Below are 18,960 nucleotides of genomic sequence, written 5' to 3'. Positions count from 1 at the left end.
CCCATGGTGACTCTAGCAGTCTCAGAAATGAGAAGCCTGTTTGGCTCTCATTAACCCTGTGGGGTATTGCCTACGGGCTCCTGTCTATCCTGGATATACCGAAGGGTTCCTCTTGCCCTACTTTGGGCTGTCACTTAGCAGCCTGAGATCTTACAAGTCATTCTTACTAGATGCAAGTTCCTGTGATCAACAAGCTGTTCCTATCTGGATTAACCCGCGGAGAAAATCATGGAATTTTGTCTGTTGACTAGATTACGGAAGTTCTAAGTGAATGCTGGACTTTTATTGCAAGTACCTCTTCCACTTAAAAACAATGAATGGAGGATTTTCAAACATAGTGTAAAGTTATCGACTTCAGCTCTGTCAAGATTGCTACCCCTGAAGGGCTTGTTCCAAGGATTCTGGATTTTCAAATTAAAAGGAAACTTAAAATTCTTTTTTTTTCTAAATTTTTTTAATGTTTATTTCTGACAGAGAGAGGGAGACAGAATATGAACAGGGGAGGGGAAGAGAGAGAGAGAGGGAGACACAGAATGGAAGCAGGCTTCAGGCTCTGAGCTGTCAGCACAGAGCCTGATGTGAGGCTCGAACCCACGAACTGTGAGATCATGACCTGAGCTGAAGTCGGACCTTAACTGACTGAGCCACCCAGGAGCCCCGGAAACTTAAAATTCTTAGCCTCATAACTTCTCACTGATTATTTTCAACCTGTAAAAGTGACTGTAATACCACTTTGCATTGATGTGATGTTATAGCCCAGTACATTATGTATCACTCATTATGTATCTTGTCATTGTATGAGAATTCGAGAGCCAGGATAGAGACATGGACAAGTGAGGGGTAAGATTCTCTCTCTCAGAGATTCAGTAGGAAGAAGCAATTAATAGAATTAAAGGCAGAGAACCCATTTTGTAGGAAGTGGTATTAATATGTATGAAGACGTGTGTTGATATGGCCTTCAAGCAGGAATCCTTAGAACATTAGTACAAGTTAGCTGACCTTTTGTGGTCTTGGCTAAAATCTTCAGGGTTCACGCTATCTTGAGGTAGTGTGTTCTATATTCTGTATGTTACCTGTTAGTATTCACAGAATCTGGGAAAAAGTTGATACTGAAAGTTTGCCTAAGTAGTTCTCTCTCCCCGCTGTTGTAGATGCCCAGATTGACCAAGAAATTCTCATTGATCCAGGGAATCTCAATCACCAGTATCATAAATTGTCAACATTTGTATAGAAGTAGAGTATTCCCAGAAATGCTAACCCTAATGATATTATTTCTGTGAATGGGATTAGTTTCTTTATTAGTCTTTCTGTTGCTTCATTATTAGTGTATAAGAATGCAACTGATTTCTGTACATTGATTTTGTATCCTGCAACTTTGCTGAATTCATGTATCAGTTCTAGCAGACTTTTGGTGGAGTCTATCACTTTTCCATGTATAATATCATGTCATCTGCAAAAAGTGAAAGCTTGACTTCATCTTTGCCAATTTTGATGCCTTTGAGTTCCTTTTGTTGTCTGATTGCAGATGCTAGCACTTCCAACACTATGTTAAACAACAGCGGTGAGAGTGGACATCCCTGTCGTGTTCCTGATCTCAGGGGGAAAGCTCTCAGTTTTTTCCCATTGAGGATGATATTAGCTGTAGACTTTTCATAAATGGCTTTTATGATGTTTAAGTATGTTCCTTCTATTCCGACTTTCTTGAGGGTTTTTATTAAGAAAGGATGCTGAATTTTGTCAAATGCTTTTTCTGCATTGATTGACAGGATCATATGGTTCTTTTCTTTTATTAATGTGATGTATCACGTTGATTGATTTGCGAATGTTGAACCAGCCCTGCATCCCAGGAATGAATCCCACTTGATCATGGTGAATAGTTTTTTTTATAAGCTGTTGAATTCAATTTGCTAGTATCTTATTGAGAATTTTGGCATCCATATTCATCAGGGATATTGGCCTGTAGTTCTCTTTTTTTAATGGGTCTCTGTCTGGTTTAGGAATCAAAGTAATACTGGCTTCATAGAATGAGTCTGGAAGTTTTCCTTCCCATTCTATTTTTTGGAATAGCTTGAGAAGGATAGGTATTATCTCTGCTTTAAATGTCTGGTAGAATTCCCCAGGGAAGCCATCTGGTCTTGGACTCTTATTTGTTGGGAGATTTTTGATAACTGATTCCATTTCTTTGCTGGTTATGGGTCTGTTCAAGCTTTCTATTTCCTCCTGCTTGAGTTTTGGAAGTGTGTGGGTGCTTAGGAATTTGTCCATTTCTTCCAGGTTGTCCAGATTGTTGGCATATAATTTTTCATAGTATTCCCTGATAGTTGCTTGTATCTCTGAGGGATTGGTTGTAATCATTCCATTTTCATTCATGATTTTATCTATTTGGGTCATCTCCCTTTTCTTTTTGAGAAGTCTGGCTAGAGGTTTATCAATTTTGTTTGTTTTTTCAAAAAATCGACTCTTGGTTTCATTGATCTACTCTACAGTTTTTTTAGATTCTATATTGTTTATTTCTGCTCTGATCTTTATTATTTCTCTTTTTCTGCTGGGTTTGGGGTGTCTTTGCTGCTCTGCTTCTATTTCCTTTAGGTGTGCTGTTAGATTTTGTATTTGGGAATTTTCTTGTTTCTTGAGATAGGCCTGGATTGCAATGTATTTTCCTCTCAGGACTGCCTTCGCTGCATCCCAAAGCTTTTGGATTGTTGTATTTTCATTTTTGTTTGTTTCTATATATTTTTTAATTTCTTCTCTAATTGCCTGGTTGACCCATTCATTCTTTAGTAGGGTGTTCTTTAACCTCCATGCTTTTGGAGTTTTTCCAGACTTTTTCCTGTGGTTGATTTCAAGCTTCATAGCATTGTGGTCTGAAAGTATGCATGGTACGATCTCAATTCTTGTATACTTATGAAGGGCTGTTTTGTGACCCAGTATATGATCTATCTTGGAGAATGTTCCATGTGCACTCAAGAAGAAAGAATATTCTGTTGCTTTGGGATGCAGAGTTCTAAATATATCTGTCAAATCCATCTGATCCAATGTATCATTCAGGGCCCTTGTTTCTTTATTGACCATGTGTCTAGATGATCTATCCATTGCTGTAAGTGGAGTATTAAAGTCACCTGCAATTACCACATTCTTGTCAATAAGGTTGCTTATGTTTGTGAGTAATTGTTTTATATTTTGGGGGGCTCCCGTATTCGGCGCATAGACATTTATAATTGTTAGTTCTTCTTGATGGATAGACCCTGTAATTATTATATAATGCCCTTCTTTATCTCTTGTTACAGCCTTTAATTTAAAGTCTAGTTTGTCTGATATAAGTATGGCTACTCCAGCTTTCTTTTGACTTCCAGTGGCATGATAAATAGTTCTCTATCCCCTCACTTTCAATCTGAAAGTGTCCTCAGGTCTAAAATGAGTCTCTTGTAGACAGCAAATAGATGGGTCTTGTTTTTTTATCCATTCTGATACCCTATGTCTTTTGGTTGGCGCATTTAGTCCATTTACATTCAGTGTTATTATAGAAAGATACGGGTTTAGAGTCATTGTGATGTCTGTGGGTTTCATGCTTGTAGCGATGTCTCTGGTACTTTGTCTCACAGGATCCCCCTTAGGATCTCTTGTAGGGCTGGTTTAGTGGTGATGAATTCCTTCAGTTTTTGTTTGTTTGGGAAGACCTTTATCTCTCCTTCTATTCTAAATGACAGATTTGCTGGATAGAGGATTCTCGGCTGCGTATTTTTTCTATTCATCTCATTGAAGATTTCCTGCCATTCATTTCTGGCCTGCCAAGTTTCAGTAGAGAGATCCGTCACTAGTCTTATTGGTCTCCCTTTATGTGTTAGAGCACGTTTGTCCCTCGCTGCTTTCAGATTTCTCTCTTTATCCTTGTATTTTGCCAGTTTCACTATGATATGTTGTGCAGAACATCGATTCAAGTTATGTCTGAAGGGAGTTCTCTGTGCCTCTTGGATTTCAATGCCTTTTTCCTTCCCCAGATCAGGGAAGTTCTCAGCTATGATTTCTTCAAGTACACCTTCAGCACCTTTCCCTCTCTCTTCCTCGTCTGGAATACCAATTATGTGTAGATTATTTCTCTTTAGTGCATCACTTAGTTCTCTAATTTTCTCCTCATACTCCTGGATTTTTTAATCTCTCTTATTCTCAGCTTCTTCTTTTTCCATAATTTTATCTTCTAGTTCACCTATTCTCTCCTCTGCCCCTTCAATCCGAGCCATGGTCATCTCCACTTTATTTTGCAGCTCATTAATAGCCTTTTTTAGCTCCTCCTGGCTGTTCCTTAGTCTCTTGATCTCTGTAAAAGTAGATTCTCTGCTGTCCTTTATACTGTTTTCAAGCCCAGCAATTAATTTTATGACTATTATTCTAAATTCACTTTCTGTTATATTGTTTAAATCCTTTTTGATCAGTTCATTAGCTGTCGTTATTTCCTGGAGATTCTTTTGAGGGGAATTCTTCCGTTTTGTCATTTTGGATAGTCCCTGGAGTGGTGCGGGACTGTGGGGCACTTCCCCTGTGCTGTCTTGAATAACTTGCATTGGTGGGCGGGGCGCAGTCAGACCTGATGTCTGTCCCTGGCCCACCGCTGGGGCCACAGTCAGACTGGTGTGTGCCTTCTCTTCCCCTCTCGTAGGGGCGGGATTCACTGTGGGGTGGTGTGGCCCGTCTGGGCTACTTGCACACTGCCAGGCTTGTGGTGCTGGGGATCTGGCGTATTAGCTGGGGTGGATCGGCAGGTGCACAGGGGTGAGAGGGGCAGGCTCAGCTCGCTTTTCCTTCGGAGATCCGCTTCGGGAGGGGCCCCTCTTCCGTGGGCCTTTTGTCTACGCTTGGCTCCTGAGAATCCGTTCTGCTAGTCTCCTGGCGATTTTCTGGGTTATTTAGGCAGATGTGGGTGGAATCTAAGTGATCCACAGGACGCGGTGATCCCAGAGTCTTCCTACGCCGCCATCTTCCCAGAAGCCAACCATGATATTATTTCTGAATATACTGAGGCAACTTCCTGTGTTAATGCTGGTTATATTGCTTTGGAAATTTTATTGAAGCATCATGAATCCTAGGAATTCTGAGGAAAGGTATGGAAGCACTAACATTTATTCAAAATGCCTTTCTAGTAATACTTCCTCGTTTTCATAAGACAAGAACCACAGTGTTGAAGAAATCCATGTGTGTAGCACTTGCCTTTTGGCTTCCACGTCAAGTTTGTATTTTCCCCACCCAGGACTATAATGAAAAATGTAGCTGCAGAATTCATTGCAACAGTTCCTTTGCAGGATTGATTTGGACTCTAATTAATCATTAGACTATGCACATTTTAACAAAGCACAAAGAATGGCTGCTGTACAAAGGCTCATGTTTGCTATACTCGTATGTACCATTGAAAAATCTGTTTTGTGGGCTATTTGTCTTTACTTTTACCCACGTTTTCCCTTACTTTTCTGGGGGGTACTGAATTTGCTGCCATATCAGATAAACAAAGGTATAACAAAAAATTTAGAGAACAGTGTGAGATAATAGAAAATATATTGGTCTCTGCCACTCCCCGCCCCCTCCCCCCCCCCACTCTGGTTCCTGCACAGAACTCCTAGAACCCTTGTAAATTCTGAAGTCCTGAGAGCACTAAGAGTGTCTTTTGTTCTAATGAGGCAAGTCTGGGTGGGTCCCTGGATGGCTCCTGGGTGGGAGCTGGTCACCAGAAAGAGCCTGTCAGGATTAGAATCTTTGGTGTTTTTAACTTCATTTCCCCATTCTTCAGAGACAGGAGAGGAGCTAGAAATGGAGTTAATAATTGATCATGCCTATATGAAAAAGCCTCCCTAAAATCCCAATAGTATGGGGTTTGGGGAGCTTCCAGGTTAATGAACACCTATATGTACTGGGAGGGTGAGGCACCCCACTCAGTGGGGACAGAAGCTCCTGCACTCTGGGCCCTCCCAGACATTGCCCTATATATCTTTTCATCTGGCTTAACCTCTGTTTTGTCATATGTAAATAAGAATAAAAACGTTGAGTTACAGTAAGAACTTTTAGTGTGAGTCTGTGAACCTTTTGAAATTGAGTAAACATATTTTGAGTAAATAATTTGTAGACAAATACACGTAAGTGTGCATTTAAGGTGGGAACAAGCTCATTCATGACCTTTAGGTTTTCAGAGGGAACCATGACTCAAAAAGTGTTAAGCAACTCTCTTAGAGAGTTTTTTAAAATTTTTAAATATTTATTTTTGAGAGAGAAAACAAGCGAGGGTGGGGAGGGGGCAGAGAGAGAGAGAGAGAGAGAGAGAGAGACAGATGGACACATAATCTGAAGCAGGCTTCAGGATCTGATAGCTATCCAAGCTATCAGCACAGAGCCCGAGGCCAGGCTCAAACTCACAAACCACGAGGTGATGACCTGAGCTGAAGTCTGGACGCTTTACCGACTGAGACACCCAGGTGCTCCTTAGAGTTTTGTGGTGAGCAGCAGAATGTTTACTTAAAAGTAATATATTCTGACTAGAATATATATATTTCACAGAATCTGGGATTCATATATCCCATATATGATAGATTGAGCCTGCTGTATACCAAGCATAACAACAAATACCCCCTTAAAACTGTTGAGTCTTGTTTGTATTTCAGTACAGATATAGAGAAGCCCATCTCCATGCCTTTTTTTTTTTTTTTTAAAACATTAACATTTCTTCATAGAAGGTAGAGTTGAAATTTTCAGGTACTCCTAGCAATCAGGGACTTGTACAGGGGAAGAGATCATTTTAGGAAGATCATAGTAAGGTTACATTTCAGGAGACTTATGTGAAGACCTTCCTGTGGGGAAGGTACCTGTTGTCCCCAAGCGTGTACCCCTGAATGCTGGGCCCTGGCCTCCTTAGAAGCCCGTGTGCTTGAAGGACGTGTATTTATATACTGGTTGGTCTGGCAGGGCTCACAGTCATATGGAGGTCATTGCTCCGCCCTACGATGACACTCTTGTTGACTGACTCACCTACCAAACAGCTAGAGGTTTGAAAGTAAAGCCACAGGGTAGGGAGGCTCACAGGCTCTGAGATGCACTACCAGTTGTTTGCGTCCCGCTTAGGCCTCTTGCTAGCTGTGCGCTCTCATAGCACTTGTACCAAACGTCCATTCTCTGTAAAATAAGGATGAGGAGTGCCTCACAGTGCTGGTGTGTGAATTACATGAGTTAACATCTGTAGGATGCTGATCATTGTGCCTGGTACTCCGTAAGCACTATACAAGTGTTTGTGGTTATGATGATGATTATTTTTTTTCATATTTATTTTTGAAGGAGAGAGAGAGAGAGAGAGAGAGCACAAGCAGGGGAGGGACAGAGAAGAGGGAGACACAGGATCCGAAGCAGGCTCTAGGCTCTGAGCTGTCAGCACAGAGCCCAACGTGGGGCTGGAACCCATGAATCGTGAGATGATGATCTGAGCTGAAGTTGGCGCTTAACCGGCTGAGCCACAGAGGCGCCCCTGTGGTTATGATTATAAAGAAACGAAGAGCTTCTCATGGTGAATTGTTTTCAGCCATATTTTCTTAACAGTTTTTCTTTAAGAACGGTTTAAGGTTTACAGAAAAATTGTGGGTAAGGTATAGAGGTTTTCCATATACTTCCTGCCTACCACATGCATAGCCTCCCCCATCAACATTCTCCACCAGATGGTATGTTTATTACAATTGATGAACCCACATTAACACATCATAATTACTTAGAGTTCATAGTTAACATTTGGGTTCCCTCTTGGTATTGTACATTCTCTGGGTTTGGACAAATGTATAATGACATATATCCATCAATATAATATCTAAAGAATATTTTCAATGACTTACAAATCCTTACATTAGTTGATTTTTGTTTCTTTTTTTTTTTAAGGTTTCCACAATTATTTATATAGTTCCATAAAATGTAGTTGCAGCTTTTATAGGTATTAATGGAGCTTTTTTTTTAAATATGAAATTTATTGTCAAATTGGTTTCCATACAACACCCAGTGCTCATCCCAAAAGGTGCCCTCCTCAATACCCATCACCCACCCTCCCCTCCCTCCCACCCCCCCATCAACCCTCAGTTTGTTCTCAGTTTTTAAGAGTCTCTTATGCTTTAGCTCTCTCCCTCTCTAACTTCTTTTTTTTCCCTTCCCCTCTCCCATGGTCTTCTGTTAAGTTTCTCAGGATCCACATAAGAGTGAAAACATATGGTATCTGTCTTTCACATTAGTTGATTTTTGAATGTTGAACCAGTCTTGCATACCTGGGATAGATCCCACTTGGACTTGTTCTATTAATCTTTTTTTTTTTATAAATTGTTGGATTCAATTTGCTAATATTTTGTTGAGGATTTTTTCATCTATGTTCATCAGAAGCATTGGTCTGTAGTTTTGTCTTGCGATGTCTTTGTTTGGTTTTTGGTATTAGGGCAATCCTGACCTCGTAGAATGAGTTAGGAAATATTTCCTTTTTTTTCTATCCACTGTAAGAGATTGTAGAGAATTGGTGTAATTTCTCCTTTAAATTTTTTGGTGTAAAATTTACCAGTGAATTTGTTTGAGCCAGGTGTTTTCTGTTTTAGAAGATTATTAAATATTGATTTAGTCTCTTTAATAGATTTAAGACCATCCATTTTTTCTATTTCTTCTTGTGTGAGTTTTGGCAAATTGTCAGATTTCCAGGAATTAGTCCATTTCATCTAGGTTATCAAACTTGAGATCATAGAATTGTTGATAGTATTCCTTTATAACATTTTAATGTCCATAGGATCTGTACGATGTCATCTCTTTCATTTCTAATGTTAGTAATTTGTGTTCTTTCATCTTTTTTTTTTTCTTAGTCTGACAAGAGACTTACTAATTTTATTGATCATTTCAAAGAATCAGAGTTTGGTACATTGATTTTCTCTATTGATGTCCTGTTTTCAGTTTCATTAGTTTCTGATCTGATTCATCATGGTGTATTTTTTATAACTTAGAGTTGATGGATTCTTGGGGAGTTATCTTCTCATTCCCTCGTGTAATCACTTAGGACAAATCATATAACTTCTCTGTAACTTGGTTTCTTTGTCTACAATTTGGTTAGAATTTGGTTTAATTAATGGTGTCTTGAGGATTTATAATAAAAAGTCATTGTTCCTACTGCCATTTAGTTGAAATAGTTGGCTTGTGCAGCAAAACATATTTATTCTCTTGATCATGAATTTACATTCACAGTACTATGAACTCTATACATAGGAGAAAGTGTGAAGAGGTTTGATTTCATATGCTTACATAGTCAGTTATTACACTGAGCCCATGGAGAAGGTTCTCAATGGATTATTTGGAAGTGTGTTCAATCCCATTGTTCCAGGCAATAAACCCCATGCTTATAATTCCATATAATAACAACACAGTGTTCTTGGAGTTTCTTAGGGAATGTTGGATCAGTATAACTTGTGACTTTCTATTAGCTAACTTTCTTTCCTTTCCTTTCCTTTCCTTCCTTCCTTCCTTCCTTCCTTCCTTCCTTCCTTCCTTCCTTCCTTCCTTCGCATGCCAGTGGGGGAGAGGGGCAGAGGGAGAAAGAGACAGAATCTTAAGCAGGCTCCATGCTCAGCGTGGGATCAGCTTGATCCAACAACCCAGGGGTCATGACCTGTGCTGAAATCAAGACTCAGATACTCAGCCGACTGGGCCACCCAGGCACCCCTCCATTAACCTTAATACACTGTTTCTTTTTTAGAACACTTAAGTAACAGTGAACTGGGTATATTCCAGTTTTATAAGTATCATAACTGAGACTTAAATTATGCCTAAAGTTTGCCACTTCTTACTCAAATTCCAGTCTGGTTTGATGGTATTAGCCACCTTCTGTATTCAAACCATGAGGCTTGGGTATCAGTAACTTGAAAAAAAATTCAGGACTGAAGATATGGTTCAGATGTTAATTTTTTATTATAATATGAGGAATCTGCTTCAGGTTTAAGTCTTATGGAAGTTTTTATTAGAGTATGTTTGGAAAATTCATTTTCACTTCATACTAATCTTCTAAGATCATTCAAGTTTCAGAATACAAGTGAATACTGTCATATACCTGATCATCAGATTCTGAATGTGTACATTATGATCTTATGTAGAAGAATATGGCAAAAACATATTTCATATAATAAAATATATTTTATAGATTGAAATATATATGCCATAAGAGCATGACACATTGCTATTGTGTTTTAGCGTATTTTGCCTTTTTTGTTTTATTTATTTATTTAAACAAATTTTAAGGTTTATTTATTTTTGAGAGAGAGAAAGAGAGAGACAGACCATGAGCTGGGGAAAGGCAGAGAGAGAGAGAGGGAGGGAGACACAGAGTCCAAAGCAGGCTCCGGGATCTGAGCTGTCAGCACAGAGGCCGATGCGGGGCTGGAACTCATGAACCGCGAGATTGTGACCTGAGCTGAAGTAGGACACTTAACCAGCTGAGCCACCCAGGTGCCCCTATTTTGCCTTTTTTAAATAGCTGGTATTCAGTGAACCAAAATGTTTGTACTAGTTCACTTTTTGTAGTTAGAGCCTTTCTTTCTGGTTGATCTTGATGCTACCAAACTGTTGGGTATACTGAGATGCTATCTGAAGTGAGCAAATTAATCAGTCAATCCCAGCTATCAATAATACATACCTTCTGGTACGATTGCCAGCTAGACAGTCCTGTTTCTTTCACCTTTATCACAGGTTTGATTTTATGTTTGATAAATTTCCACACTCCTGTTTAAATTGTGAACGTGAGACAGAGAGAGCACACCGGTAAGAGTTACCGCAATTCAGAGTAGGCTGTGAATCCACTGGATGGCTGTTTGGTACCTGGGTTTTGGACCTCCAGCTGTGACCCACGTGGCCCCAAGGCAAGAAGGGCAGTGTTCTGTACAGAAGGACAGGACCATCCTAGATGACGTATCCGGAAAATGTCGTCTAGATCCTAGGTTTCCTACTATTAAGACAACTGTTGTGTTTATAAAAATTTGACATTTGTTTTGAGGATGAGGTAGAATCTTGAAAAGCCAGTGTGGGAGAATTGAGGTAAGAAATGCTTATTCCTGTTTCAGAGTCTGCTTAGGCTCACTGTTGTACAGCCCTTTCTGTGCGAGGCACCTGTGCATGCGTTGTACATTACAGCACTCAGCGATATATAGCAGAGGTCATTGTTCATGTGTTCTCCTCCTGGGCTGTGACCTCATCAATGTCAAAGCCGCGTGTTATGCATTGATTTATTCTTATGCTTATGGCAGTGACTGGGGGAGAGTTTATTTTCTCTTTGTAAATCTTGGATTTCTACATTATTTGTAAATAATGTAGTCCCTTAATTATGGGTCCCTTAATGGACCATAAGAAAATGGATGCTATGTATATTATATTTAGGAATCTTTTTTATTTCTTTTCTGTAAGTGTCCATTTACCCTCAGTGGACATATTTCTAGTTATTTCTGATCTTCTTTTTAATATTTCAAAGTTCCTTTGTTAGCATCAATCTCCAGTGTCTAAGCATTGCATTGTAAATAAACCATATGGAAAACCTTATGTTTTCCAGAGTTTGGTGTTTAAAAGATGATTATTGCCTGAAATTATATCATATGATATCAAATAATTATAAGGTTATTTATGACAATATAATCATGGGCAGTTCTTCAGATACCAGTGTTGTGTAGTCAGTGCCATGACTCCATGTGTTTTAGTGTTGCTGATTTCTGTTAACCGTACTTATGAGAGCATTGCACCTTCTCATGCTAGCATATGTCTTACGGGTCATCTTAAATTGTTGGCTGTAATTGTGGTATTAAGACGTAGCTGCTATTGTTTATTAATGTGTAGAATCAGACATCTGTATAATTTTTTGTTGCTGATGAGGTCTCATCTATGGCTGATGCCTAAAAATGAAACACAAACAACTCAAACTTTGAAATCCTAAACACAAATAGCACTTAGGAACATATGCTATAAAATTGGAGTTATTATTCAGGTAGACTAGAGATACCTATTCCTGAACAAAATACCAGAACACTTGCTTCTAAATGAAAGGCAGAAAAATAGCTAATGTTTTCTTCATTTATATGTGTGTGTGCATATATTTATATATATGTATGTACATATATACATATATATTTATTTGATATATTTCTATGATTTTCATATTTTAGTAAGGTAACAGGAAGTATTATTTGAATCATGTTTTAGTCAGTTTCCCCTTCTGAGGAAGGCAAAGTACCAAATTGTCAAAGGAGTTTCTGTTTAGAATCCATAAGAAAAACATCTTGAATAAGTTATTTGATTCATACTGTGGTGTTAAATTATTGCTTGGATTTACAAATCAGTGAATAAATTTTATAGGAATACCATTCATGCACAGCCTGCTGCTAAGAATAAAAAGTCATTTTCTGGTAAGTATGTAATGCAGAGTGAAAAGATTTGACTAGGCATTGAAATGGAGACAATAGCAAAACTGAAACTTGCATAGCTGAACATATGGTGAGTTTTCTGAGAAAAAACCAGTGATTTTGAGAGGATGGCATCTTTTAAAATCTTAATTTCAGTTGGCAGAGAAAACCCAATGGGTATGTCAGCAACACCCAGCCAAGAGGAGGAAAAGATCCGTGAGACAAAAAATCGGCAAGAAACACCAGCAGCATTTGAGGCCAAGTGTTCCTTACTTTCTTCAACTGCAAGTAAGCAACAGCTTTTTCCCCCTTCTTTTGGGTTGTTTGTCTGCACTGCTTCTTTGTGGCCACCTCAGGAAGAGCATCATATTATTTTTAAAATATAGGTTACATTATTGCACATGAACTTGCTTTTGAGCTGTTATCTTGCTTTTTTTATGTTTTGGTTTTATATTGCAAAGAATACATATATGTGAAAATGTGTTCATTTCTTTATCTTGAATTTAATATTCATCCATAACAATGACTTGGTAAGAAGAAATTATTAAATTATGACATTGTACTGGGCTATCACATACCAAATATTTTATGCATATATTTTATGAATAACGGCAAATGCTCACCAAAGTCTAAGTAACAATAAAAATAATCTCTTCTGTTTCACTGATAAAGAAACTGAAGCGTGAATAAAGTACTGTAGGTCTCAGAGTTTTGAATTTTTAGTTTCTTTCTTGCCCTTAAATGTATTACTTTCTCTCTGATTGGGAAGTATAATGAATGATATCTGACAAATTCTGTGCATCAGAAGCTAGTAATCTTTAGGTAAAATGAAATACTGGACTGATGTCTCTGGCCTTTTTTTTTTTTTTTTAATCCCATCTTGAGAGTCAGATAAATTGCAGTGTTACCTTTTAAAAAGCGCTTTTTGAAAATTAGTAATTGGGTGTGCTCTCTTTTCTTTCAGAGAGTAACAGAAAATAGATGTCTCTTGCTGACAACCTTATGATGCTATCACATCAAGCAGAGGGAAGAGAAATTAGCCTTTCGATTCTTGCTGTTGGAACAGGCCCAGTTTTATATTTCCGTGTCGTATCATGAATCCTTGGAACAGTGTGACAAATCTCACACTGCATGAGAAACATGTGCTTAGTTAAAATTTTTCACAGAAGGAAAACTCAATCTTGTGTCAGGAAGTAATGGCACCTAAATCTGGGATGGCCACCTCAAGTAAAATTTGACTTGGTTGAAAATAACATACTAGCTGAAATCCCTAGAAATAGATACTTTTTTTATGAGTAACAAAATGCTGAAGAGGAAAACTTCTACATGTCTTATGAATATTTGTGTCTTCTGGCGAAAACATCTTTGAAATGTTACCGTTGTTAAATGTTTTTAAATTTAAGGTGTACCATATGTTGATTTAATATTTTTACATATCGCACTATGCAATAGATATATAATACATGGAATATGCAACAGTGCACCTCCATCACAGTGTGTAATTATATATTTCTTTTTTGTAATGAGAATAATTGAGATCTAGTGTATTCATAATTTTAGTGTTTATAACACAATATTGTCACCTATAGTTGCTATACCTTAGATCTTCATGTCTTATTTACATACTAGTTGCAAATTTGTATCCTTGAACATCTCTTCTGTTCCCACCCCTGAACTCCAAGCCCTTGGTAACTACCATTTTACTTTCTGTTTTTATAACCTGAGCTTTTTTTTAGTTTCCACATATACAGGATCTCAGAAAGTATTTATCTTTGTCTGACTTATCTCACTTGGCATAATTTTCTCAAGGTCTATCCATGTTGTTGCAAACGGAAGGATTTCCTTCTTATGGCTTTCACATCTTCCTTACCCGTTGAAATGCTGCTGGGCACTTAGATTGTTTCCATATCTTGGGTACTATGAATAATGCTGCAATAAACATGGAAGTGCATATATCTCTTCAGTATCCTGTTTTCATTTCCTTTGGATACATACTCAGAAGTGGAGTTGCTGGATCATATGGTAGTTCTATTTTTAATTTTTTGAGGAATCTCCATGCTGTTGGCCATTGTGGTGCTACCAGCTTAAACACCAGTGGTGCACAAGGGCTCCCTTTTCTCCATATCCTCCTCAACACTTAATCTCTTGTTTTCTTGATGATAGCCATTCTTACTCGTATGAGGTGATATCTCATTGGTCTTGATTTGAATTTTCCTGATGATTATATTGACCATCTTTTCATATACGTGTTAGCCATTTGAATATTTTTTGGAAAAATGCCTATTTATTCTTCTGTCCATTTTGTAATCAGATTGTTTTTCTGTTTTTGAGTGGTATCAATTCTTTGTATATTTTGGATATTAACCCCTTATTTGATACCATTGTTAAATTTTTAAGGATTGGGAGGTATAAGTTTTAGAATAAAGCTAGAAAGATTGAGTAATTTTCAAAAATGATGAAATTAGACCTCATGATAAATATAAACTTTTTCAAGTCATTCTTTCATGTAATGAATTATCAAATAGGAATTTTGTGCTTACCAAATGTCAGATGTCAGGAAATACAGTGATAGACGAAACAGACTCAGTCTCTGACTTCTTGGAGTTTACACTTCATCGAGCCAGATAAATATTAAACAATCACACAAAAATATAAAGTTAAAAACTGATACATGAGATGTGGGAAACATTCAGGGCATGCTAGACACAAAACAAAATTTCAGTTATTAATTCATTTATAAAAAGACTTGCAAGTCCTTTTTTTGTTTGTTTGAAGTTTTTATTTAAATTCCAGTTAACATACAGTACGATATTAGTTTCAGGTGTACAATATATTGATTCAACATGTCCATACCCCACCTGGTACTCATCACAACAAGTGCACTCCTCTGATAAAGGGTTAGTATCCAAAATATATAAAGAATTTATAGAACTCAACACTCCAAACATGAACTATACAATGAAAGAGTGGGCAGAATACATGAACGTTTTTCCAAAGAAGACATACAGATGGCCAACACACACACGAAAATATGCTCAACGTAACTCATCCTCAGGGAAATACAAATCAAAACTACAATGAGGTATCATCTTACACCTGTCAGAAGGGCTAAAATCAACAACACAAGAAGCAGGTATTGGCAAGGAGAGAGGGGAACCCTCTTGCACTATTGGTGGGAATGCAAACTGGTGTGACCACTCTGGAAAAGCGTATGGAGGTTCCTCAAAAACTTAAAAGTAGAACTACCCTGTGATACAGCAATTGCACTACTAGGTATTTACCCAAAGAATACAAAAATACTAATTCAAAGGGATACATGCACCCCAATGTTTATAGCAGCGTTATCTACAATAACCAAATTATAGGAACAGCCCTATCATCCATCAACTGATGAGTGCATAAAGGAGGATAAAGAGCATATGTGTATCCACACATACACACAATGGAATATTACAATACTACTCAGCCATCAAAAAGAATGAAATCTTGCCATTTGCAGCAACCTGGATGGAGCTAGAGACTATTATGCTAAGAAAAATAAGACAGTCAGAGAAAGACAAATACCATATGACTTCACTCATGTGTGGAATTTTAGAAACAAAACAAATGAGTAAAGGGGAAAAAAGGAGAGAGAGGGAAAACAAGAAAAGGACTCTTAACTGTAGAGAATAAACTGATGGTTACCAGAATGGAGGTGGGGGGAATGGGTTAGGTAGGTGTAAGTCCTTTGTTGTAGTTAATGGTGATATAGGAGAAATGGAGAGTGGGCCAAAAACTGAGAAAAGGGAGACTGAACTTCATTTGTTAATGCGCTATTTAAGTCATTGACATGGCACAGATACTGGACATGAAATCCTGGAAATTCAGATGGTAAAGCTCTCCTAATGCAAATGCCATTTGCAAAATCCCCGTGATTTGTTTGAATGCTGCCTTCGCAGATTGTAGTAGAAATGGCTTTTATACGTCGATGACTTTAATAGGAAAAAATATCTTCACGTATGACTATTACCTAGAAGGTTCCCATTCATTACTGAGTAATGAAATCACAACTGTCTTCTTTCTACCTCTCAAACATCCGTAGTACTTAAAAGGTGTTTCTTGCCAGAAATACCTTCCTTTTGGTTTTGCAATTTAGCTGTCATGCTAGATGGATTTGGGTTACATTAGCCATTCATATTAAAATATATGTTAGTTGGAAAATAATTCAGCAAATTTATTTCATGTTTTAAAGGTATCAAAAGCAACTATCCGCTCCTGAAGAATGAGATTATGGTTGTCAGTCTACTCCAGGATAGGGCAAGTTTTAAAGAGTTTGAGGAGTAGGTATTATAGATAAAATAAACCTGTCCTCTGTATTCAAGACGCTTGCTTATTAAAAAGAAAATGGATGTTTTTCTCATATACATCAGAGAGAGACAGAGATTTAGAACTTCTAAAACTACATATTCAATAGATAGTACTTTTTTTGTAGTAAATAGAGGTGTAAGGCCATTAAATTTGCAAGATTTTCCTTTAGGGCTAAGTTGAATTTTAATATTAGTTTTGTTAGGGAAGGGGGACGTTTTGAGGAAGGAATTTTACTTTTTTTAAAAAGAAATTTAAAAGTTACGGTAACTTTCAAATATACACAAAAATAGAATGGAATAATGACTTCCCACGTACCCACTGCCCAGATTCAACAATTACCACCCTATGACCAGTCTTGTTTTAGTTACGATCCTTCACATTGTGTCCCACGTTGCCCCCCTTGGATTATAGCAAATCTAAGGCACCATATCATTTCTTCCATAAGCACTTTGGAAATTTGTATTTTAGTAGTTATTAAAATATTTGGGAATATAAATTGCTTCCACATAAGTTTGGAAACATTGCATCTAAAAACATTTGAACCAAAAAGAGAAGCTTTACAATTGGATGTTCTGAACTGAAATTGTCCTTAGAAATCTTCAATGTGACTTATTTTTATGAATGAGAAAACTGAGGCTCGGGAAGATAAATGTGGTTGAAGTCTTCCCTCCAAATTGAGGGCAACCCACCCATTCTGTCCATGAGAATTTGAGCATTGCAGTATGTGCAGCCACAGCAGTCCTTAGTCAGCCGCTGGCGTCTCACTGCTGTTACTGAGCAAGGCCTAATCTGTGCCAAAGTCTCAGCCATAGCATTTACTTTCTTGTTTTAAAATTAAAAAAAAATTAATATTTATTTATTTTTGAGAGAGCCTGAATGGGGGAGGGGCAGAAAGAGAGGGAGACACAGAATCTGAAGCAGGCTCCAGGCTCTGAGCTGTCGGCACAGCCCAATGCAAGGCTCAGACTCACAAGCAGAGAGATCATGACCTGAGCCAAAGTCAGAAGCTTAACCAACTGAGCCACTCAGGAGCCCTGCATATACTTTCTTTAAACCTCTTTAGATACACTTTAAAAAACAAACAAGTAATATTTGGGCAAAGAAAATGTGAAATCTCTTACCAAGTTTAAGTCTTCCTTAAAAGCAGTCACAGTAAACTAAGTTTATTCTGAAAAAAATGTAGAACACGTAAGGCATAAAGGAAAAAGTTAAAATTATATCATCTTATTACCGTCCTAAATGCATGCACACATATATAGGTTATGTTGAGTACACAGTTTTGTAATCTGCTTCTCAGCTAATAGAATACAGTAAGCATTATGAGTATTTTTATAACATTAAATAATTTTATAAAATAATGTAATAGCTGCAAATAATCCATTGTATAGATATTCCATACCATATTTACCTATTCCCTTACTATTGGGTATTGTTTTTCAATTTTTTTCAAGTATAGCTGGCAACGGATGCTCCTCTGTATTTTGTGTTATTTCTTTAGAATAATTCTTATAAATAGACAAGGTAATAGCTTATATTAACTTCTTCCTGTTGTGATCTTAGAGGTTTTTTTTTTTAATATTAAAAAAATAGCAACATCCAGACTGAAGTATAAGTTTATTCTTTTGTGCTCATGCTATTGTAGTAAGTTACAGTGTAGAGGTAGCGTAAGTTTTCATTTATCACAGAATGAAGATATGAAGGGGGAACCTGGGTGGCTCAGTTGGTTAAGTGTCCAACTTCGGCTCAGGTCATGATCTCACAGTTTGTGAATTCAAGCACATCGGGCTCTGTGCTGACAGCTCAGAGCCTGGGGCCTGCTTCTCTGTCTCTCTGTTTCAAAAATAAAGATTAAAAAAAAAAAAAAGAATGAGGATTTGAAGGGACTTTTCACCTGGCAAAAATAACATAAAAGTTCACATGAAGAAGGCAGAAACAAGGCACACAGTTTTAAGCAATCCTAATCAGTTGAAAGTACCTCTCTATGTTGAACAGAAAACCTACTCCTTATAAATTCGTTTGGCATATAAAAAGTCAACATCCTGTCCTATAAAATAAACCTTGATGTTTTTACTTAGTATATTCTCATTTCTTCTTAGTATATCCTTCATACACACACACACACACACACACACACACACACACACACACACTAAAAAGTGGATTTTTAGTTCCTTTTTAGTATATTCTCTTCTATTTG

At 37.5% G+C, this 18,960-nt stretch overlaps 1 protein-coding gene across 1 annotated transcript in view; it reads left to right on the top strand.

Annotated features, from left to right (window-relative positions):
• Positions 1 to 14,371, top strand: part of LOC147572125 (uncharacterized) — a 58,103-nt gene extending 43,732 nt beyond the window's left edge. Inside the window, exons 6-7 of the mRNA XM_086695924.1 lie at positions 12,573 to 12,704; positions 13,381 to 14,371. Coding sequence (XP_086552050.1) covers positions 12,573 to 12,704; positions 13,381 to 13,397 — 149 coding nt within the window. The 3' untranslated portion in view covers positions 13,398 to 14,371. The remainder of the gene's footprint in view (positions 1 to 12,572; positions 12,705 to 13,380) is intronic.
• Positions 14,372 to 18,960: the final 4,589 nt, after the last annotated feature.

This window comes from Puma concolor, chromosome F2 (assembly GCF_028749965.1).
Source record: "Puma concolor isolate L17-30 chromosome F2, mPumCon1.1.hap2, whole genome shotgun sequence".
Taxonomy (NCBI): domain Eukaryota; kingdom Metazoa; phylum Chordata; class Mammalia; order Carnivora; family Felidae; genus Puma; species Puma concolor.
This window is presented reverse-complemented; position numbering and strand designations above follow the sequence as displayed.